The sequence below is a fragment of the Dermacentor variabilis genome, chromosome 5 (assembly GCF_050947875.1).
Source record: "Dermacentor variabilis isolate Ectoservices chromosome 5, ASM5094787v1, whole genome shotgun sequence".
NCBI lineage: Eukaryota > Metazoa > Arthropoda > Arachnida > Ixodida > Ixodidae > Dermacentor > Dermacentor variabilis.
This window is the reverse complement of record NC_134572.1, coordinates 60385200-60392603: the sequence shown is the minus strand read 5'-3', so window position 1 is coordinate 60392603 and position 7404 is coordinate 60385200. Positions and strand designations below refer to the sequence as shown.

The following is a 7404-nucleotide window of genomic DNA, read 5'->3' as shown; positions in this document are numbered from 1 at the left end:
GATAATCTATTGTCGAGTGTCGGCCCTCTACCTCCCATGTTATGATCCCGTCACACTTCTCAGTAGAGTTACAGACAACTAAGTTACGCCTCTCACACATATCCAGCAGCATGTTACCTGTGGAGTCTGTGTACCCATCCATATCTTCAACATGCACATTCATTTCTCCTAATACAATCATCTCACATCCTTTACGTAGCTCATTGATGTCCGCTGCTATACAGTCCAACATTTTTTTTTATTTTGCTCTTTAGTATTTGATCCTGTCCAAAGGTATACAAAGTCTAGAAGTATTTTCGCCCCTGCTACTTTTCCTTTAGCCATAAATGCTCCTTGCGTTCCTATTTCACCCTTTGCCAATTTGCATTTTTATGAACGAGTGCTCCAATTCTCCCGCCCTTTGTGGTACCCTGCACTCTGTTGCAGTATTCCCATGCATAATCAGGGTTACAGGGCAGTTGTTCCATGTCCCTAACATGTGTCTCTAAAAACCCATAAACCATTAAGTTCTCCTGCCTTAGTTGCTCTTTAATTTCCTCCCATTTTAGCCTATTTCTGCCACCTTGCATGTTAATGAACCCTATGTCTCACTTAAGTTGGTTCTGATGCTTATTCCTGTCGCCTCTCGTACAGTAATGATGTTTGCTTGTTTGTGGCTTCTGCCTCGAATCGTCCACGCTTACACTGGTTTTTTCAGGGCTCTGAGTTCCCCTAAAGAAGCTGTTGCCTGGCGACCCATCCTGCCCCCTATCCTTTTTCCAGTGGCACCACTGTAGTGAATGCCATCTTGCACAAAAGGCCGGGAGCCGGCTCCGTACACGTCCCTGTTGACCTCCATCACGCTGTACCCGAGTCGTCCGCTCAGACTCCTAATAACCCGATTGGCCTTAACCACCCTCCTTCCTATCTGGTAAGTCTGGCCCTGAACCTCTGAGATAGTGCATATGGTCACATGCACCCTTCCGGAGACCTCTCTAAGCTTACTCAGCCCAGTCTCAATGTGCCTCTCAAGGTCCTGGCTTCTCTCCTTAAGCACGTCATTGAGCCCAGCATGCATAATGACCAAGCTGTCGCTCTCCGTGCTGTCCCATACCACTTCCCGCGCCTTGGTCATTGCTTCCGCCATACTCTTGCCCGCTTGCGCCTCCACCTGTACTCGCCCGTCCGCGTTCACTCTCGCCATCACGCCTTGTTCAGCCCTCCTCACGTTGGAGTCCCCTATCACCAGGACCCTTCTGCGTGCGAACCGCTCGCCTCCAGCCTGTGGCCGCTGCCCCTCTCTTCGCGCCCACTGACGCCCCTGTGCCTGCAGCGTCGCCTCACTCGGGGCGTGTTGCACTGCTTCGCTATAACTACGCCGACTGACCGACGGCGAACTGACGACCGCTTAATCTGGCTCCCTGCCTCCCACTTCGCCTGTAGGGTCTACCCTACTTTCTGAGCTTTTGCTACCGCTTTGATGTCCTGACCCGACATTCTCCGCTGCCCGCGTCTCAAGCGCATCGAGCCGCCTTTCCAGTTGGGCGCTCCTTTCTGTTCCTCAAGCTGGACCACGGTCCTTACTAACTGCGAGGCCTGGGCCGCCTCCAACTTGACGATATTGTCAAATTCCGCCTGCAGTGCTACCCACTTCTCCTGCTCCTCCCATCATCATCATCATCATCATCATCATCATCATCATCATCATCATCATCATCATCATCATCATCATCATTATAATCATTATCATCAGCAGCAGCCTGGTTACGCCCACTGCAGGGCAAATGCCTGTCCCATACATCTCCAACTACCCGGTCATGTACTAATTCTGGCCTGTTGTCCCTGCAAACTTCTTAATCTCATCCGCCCACCTAACTTTCTGCCGCCCTCTGCTACACTTCCCTTCCCTTGGAATTTATTCTGTAACTCTTAATGACCATCGGTTATCCTCCCTCCTCATTACGTGTCCGGCCCATGCCCATTTGTTTTTCTTGATTTCAACTAAGATATCATTAACTCGTTTGTTCCCTCACCCAATCTGCTCTTTTCTTATCCCTTAACGTTCCACCTATCATTCATCTTTCCATAGCTCGTTGCGTCGTCCTCAATTTAAGTAGAACCCTTTTCGTAAGCCTCCAGGTTTCTGCCCCATACGTAAGTACTGGTAAGACACAGCTGTTATATACTTTTTTCTTGAAGGATAATGCCAACCTGCTGTTAATGATCTGACAAAGCCTGCCAAACGCACCCCAGCCGATTCGTATTCTTCTGATTATTTCAGTCTCATGATCCGGATCCGCAGTCGCTACCTGTCCTAAGTAGATGTATTCCCTTACCACTTCCAGTGCCTCAATACCTATCTTAAAGTGCTGTTCTCTTCCGAAACTGCTAAACATTAGTTTTCTGCAGATTAATTTTTAGACCCACCCTTCGGCTTTGCCTCTCCAAGAGAGTGAGCATGTATTGCACTTGGTCCCCTGAGTTACTAAGCAAGGCAATATCATCAGCGAATCGCAAGTTACTAAGGTATTCTCCACTAACTCTTATCCCTAATTCTCCCCAATCCAGGTCTCTGAATACCTCCTGTAAACACGCTGTGAATATCATTGGAGAGATCATATCTCCCTGCATGATGCCTTTCTTTATTGGGATTTTGTTGTTTTCTTTATGGCGGACTACGGTGGCTGTGGAGCCGCTATAGATATCTTGCAGTATTTTTACATACGGCTCGTCTACACCCTCATTCCGCAATGCCTCCATGACTGCTTAGGTTTCGACTGAATCAAACGCTTTGTCGTAATCAATGAAAGCTATATATGAAGGTTGGTTATATTCCGCACATTTTTCTATCATATGATTGATAGTGTGAATATGGTCTTTTGTTGAGTAGCCTTCACGGAATCCTGCCTGGTCCTTTGGTTGACGGAAATCTAAGGTGTTCCTGATTCTATTTGCAATTACCTTAGTAAATACTTTGTAGGCAACGGACAGTAAGCTGATCGGTCTATAATTTTTCAAATCTTTGGAGTCCCCTTTCTTATGGAGCAGGATTATGTTAGCATTTTTCCAAGATTCCGGTACGCTCGAAGTCATGAGGCATTGCGTATACAGGGTGGCCAGTTTCTCTAGAACAATCTGCCCACCATCCTACAACAAATCTGCTGTTACCTGATCCTCTCCAGCTGCCTTCCCCCTTTGCATAGCTCCCAAGGCTTTCTTTACTTCTTGCGGCGTTACCTGTGGGATTTCAAATTCCTCTAGACTACTCTCTCTTCCATTATCATCGTGGGTGCCACTGGTGCTGTATAAATCTGTATAGAACTCCTCAGCCACTTGAACTATCTCATGCATATTAGTAATGATATTGCCGGCTTTGTCTCTTAACGCATACATCTGATTCTTGCCAATTCCCAGTTTCTTCTTCACTGCTTTTAGGCTTGCTCCCTTCCAGAGAGCATGTTCAATTCTGTCCATATTATACTTCCTAGTGTCAGCTGTCGTACGCTTGTTGATTAAGTTCGAAAGTTCTGCCAGTTCTATTCTAGCTGTAGGGTTAGAGGCTTTCATACATTGGCGTTGCTTGATCAGCTCTTTCGTCTCCTGCGATAGCTTACTGGTATCCTGTCTAACGCAGTTACCACTGACTTCTATTGCACACTCCTTGATGATGGCCACAAGATTGTCGTTCATTGTTTGAACACCAAGGTCCTCTTCCTGAGTTAAAGCCTAATGCCTTTTCAGTAGCTTGATCTGGAATTCCTCTATTTTCCCTCTTACCGCTAACTCATTGATCGGCTTCTTATGTACCAGTTTCTTCCGTTCCCTCCTCAGGTCTAGGCTAATTCGAGTTCTTACCATCCTATGGTCATTGCAGCGCACCTTGCTGAGCACGTCCACGTCTTGTATCATGCCAGGGTTAGCGCAGAGTATGAAGTCTATTTCATTTCTAGTCTCGCCGTTCGGGCTCCTCCACGTCCACTTTCGGCTATCCCGTTTGCGGAAGAAGGTATTCATTATCCGCATATTATTCTGTTCCGCAAGCTTTACTAATAACTCTCCCTGCTTTTCCTAGTGCCTATGCCATATTCCCCCACTGCCTAGTCTCCAGACTGCTTCTTGCCTACCTTGGCATTGAAGTCGCCCATCAGTATAGTGTATTTTGTTTTGACTTTACCCATAACCGATTCGACGTCTTCATAAAAGCTTTCGACTTTCTGGTCACCATGACTGGATGTAGGGACGTAGACCTGTGCAACCTTCATTTTGTACCTATTATTAAGTTTCACAAGACCTGCCACCCTCTTGTCAATGCTATAAAATTCCTGTATGTTACCACTATATTCTTATTAATCAGGAATCCGACTCCTAGGTCTCGTCTCTCCGCTATGCCCCGGTAGCACAGGATGTGCCCGCTTTTCAGCACTGTATATGCTTCTTTTGGCCTCCTAACTTCACCGAGCCCTATTATATCCCATTTACGGCCCTCTAATACCTCCAATAGCACTGCTAGACTAGCCTCGCTAGATAATGTTCTAGCGTTAAACGTTGCCAGGTTCATATTCCAATGGCGGCCTGTCAGGCTCCTCCCTTAGGGCTGCCTTAAGCTCTTCGAACTTAGCCGCCCAAGTCCCTTCCAGTTTTTGGACGACTTCCCTGGCACCCTCGCACGACCTGCACGTGAAGCTAGACCCCTCCGCGTCTGCTAAATTCTAAAATTTAGTCTCGTCGAGGAAGCACCATCGCAGGCACTCGCCGCACTGCCACTTGCTCCCCGTCCCCCGCGGCCTTCACGTGCTTCGGTTTCATCGCTAGGCCTACGTCCCTAGGCCCAACGAGTAAGTTCGCCAAATCACTCGAGCAGAGCCGACCTCGACCGCTATCCTAAACAAAAATGAAAAAATTAGCACTCCCTACCCCATGTAAGAATCCGATGAGCTAGCTGAAAGAATTAAATGAGCCTATCAAATAGGTCCCGCCTACCACCTAGGCCTAATGGAGGAGCCCCCAGACCTAGACAAAGCCGGTACGTTTACTACTCTTACTAAGAATTCAAAATTTGCGCCCCTACTTAATGCAAAAGAAATCACTTCGAAACACTAGCTAATAAAGATAAAAGAGTTCTTAGCTACGAACGACGTCGCTGAAGCCTCGAGCACAGCAGCGCCACTCGCGGTCTCCCTTCCGAAAATGGTGCTCTTCCTTCTGAAAATGGTGCTATTAGGGCAATAAAAACGCAGCGCCGTGGTAGGGCTGTTCATCGCAGGCGTTTGACTAGGCTATTAAGGCCCCCGCTTTACCAACTAAAAACGACACATTAGTCATAGATACGGGAGTAACGGCTGTCGCTGCAAAATGGCGGTACGTTATTTTAGGGTCTGTAGTGACGCCGTTCAGTGAAAAATGTACCAGTTTATCTTTGTGCGCGAAACCTCTGCGATACATTGCGAAAAAGTGCGTGCTTTCCAGTGACACAATTCATCGTTTGTCATCGCCTGCGCAGTGAAGGTTCCTCTGAGCGCTTGTACGCAGTATTTCAGTGAGTTGTGCAGTCCAAGGTGCTTGCGCATTACCTCAGCTGGAGCCAGCAGCGATCGCAGATGGATATCGTAACGACACCGCAGCAATCGCATTTTGGCAGGTGAGGGCTCTTGTGTGCAGTTATGAAAGGAGTCTTCAAACGGAGAAAGGTGTTGTTACAGTTGAGTGCGCAGTGCTTGTGATGAAGAAATGCCATTGTACTGGGTCTAGAAGAGCGAGCGATTCTCGGACGCTGATCGTGTTTACGACGCTATGGCTCCGATACAGAGCAGCCATCTCAAACGACTGCTGCGATACGCACTCATCATCGTCCCCCCCCCCCCTCGGCGCATCGACGCCTTGCAAGCAGCTGCAGTGGCGTGCCGATAATTATTTACTGTGCGCAACGTCTCCCCAATACAGGCAATGAAACCGTGTTGTGGGGCCATCTCAGCCCGAGAAGGCGTATGCATAAACCAGTGAAAGTCAACGCTTTGTTTTTGATAGTGATGCTCAGTACATCACCGATGACAGTGCATTGCGCGTGTTTTATGTCGGCGGTCAAGATTGTTGATGCCTCTCAGCTCGACACTGCGCCATTGTTGCCGAAAGATAAGTTGAGCGTGGCCGAACTGTGGTTGGTGCGCGCACAAGAGTTACATGCCTCACGCGGGCGTAACCTCTGGTTTTGATTGACAGGCGAACTTGTGCTAAGCTCGTACATCGTCAAACCCCCTCCGAGTTCAACTCGGGAGCATGGCGGTAGCAGCAGCTGCCTGTGTCATTGCATCCAGCGGCAGCAAGCGTCAGTATGACCGTCTAGACCCGTTCACTTACATGACCGACGTGGAGTTTCAGCGTCATTTTCGCCTGTCGAAGACATCAGTGCTCTGGCTGTGTGACGAGCTAGGTGAAGACTCTCGTCTGCGGAGACAGCGTGGCGGGCTCTATTCGCTCACCGTCGTAGAGCAAGTCATCTGTGCCCTCCGTTTCTACGGGACTGGGAGTTTTCAGGGAAGCGTCGGCGCCGAGCGTTACATTGGACGTCATCAAACTACTGTTAGCCGCTGTGTCAGAGATGTGTCTGACGAGCTTATCGATGCGGCAGTGCGTAAGCTGTGGCTAGCTTTACCGAAGACTGCGGCTGAGCGGGCATATATAAAAGAATGCTTCCTACTTCGCGGGAACATTACGATCGTAGTCGGGTGTGTCAGCGGAAAGTACGTAGGAATTAAGGCGCCTTCAATGTCAGCGTTACTGTGATTAGCATTGAAACAATGTCTAGACACGCCATATTGCCAAATTTGTCACTTCTGTGTAGCCGACTTCAGTTTAGTGTTACCGACATCTCACATGTGGCTGCCTATGATACTGATTTTTTCGCTGGTTGCTGACTTTTTGGCGATTGTTCTATGTTCTACTTCTCTGTCAGGGTGCCTTCCAAATGGCTCACTTTCTTGGGAAAGAGGTTAATTAAGTATAAATTGATAAATGGACATCACAAATTGTGTGGAGTAACCTATGAATGCTAATCTCATAAAGAACTTGGGGTTCTTCATTGGTGAAGTTACTTAGTATGCATAAGGCTGAATTTTGGTCATGCGTCATCTATCGGCCGCACTATGAAACGGCGAGGCGTTGCACAATTCGTTGCAGCGCGAGATGTGGATGCTGCGCAAGCCGGTTGTGCCTGTACATTTATGGTGAAATGAAAATGCATTGAGAATCTTACTGTGCTGGCTTGCATGAAGAAAATACTTCAGATTGTTTGCTCTGTTCACTGTTGATGCATGTGCCAGAGGTTCAGTGTATCTTTCTTTTTTCTTGGGGGGGGGGCAGCATTATTCTGGATGGATAAATCATATATTTTCGTCTCATAATGGGGCTCTAATTCTTGAGTAGTATAAC

General features: G+C 48.0%; 1 protein-coding gene across 1 annotated transcript; it reads right to left on the bottom strand.

The window, feature by feature from the left end:
• Positions 1–679: 679 nt before the first annotated feature.
• LOC142583541 (uncharacterized) lies at positions 680–6360 on the bottom strand. The gene is made up of 2 exons (XM_075694027.1): positions 6334–6360; positions 680–1300 (listed from the first exon to the last, which is right to left on the bottom strand). Exons 1-2 carry the CDS (start codon positions 6358–6360, stop codon positions 680–682), a joined length of 648 nt encoding a protein of 215 aa, XP_075550142.1.
• Positions 6361–7404: the final 1044 nt, after the last annotated feature.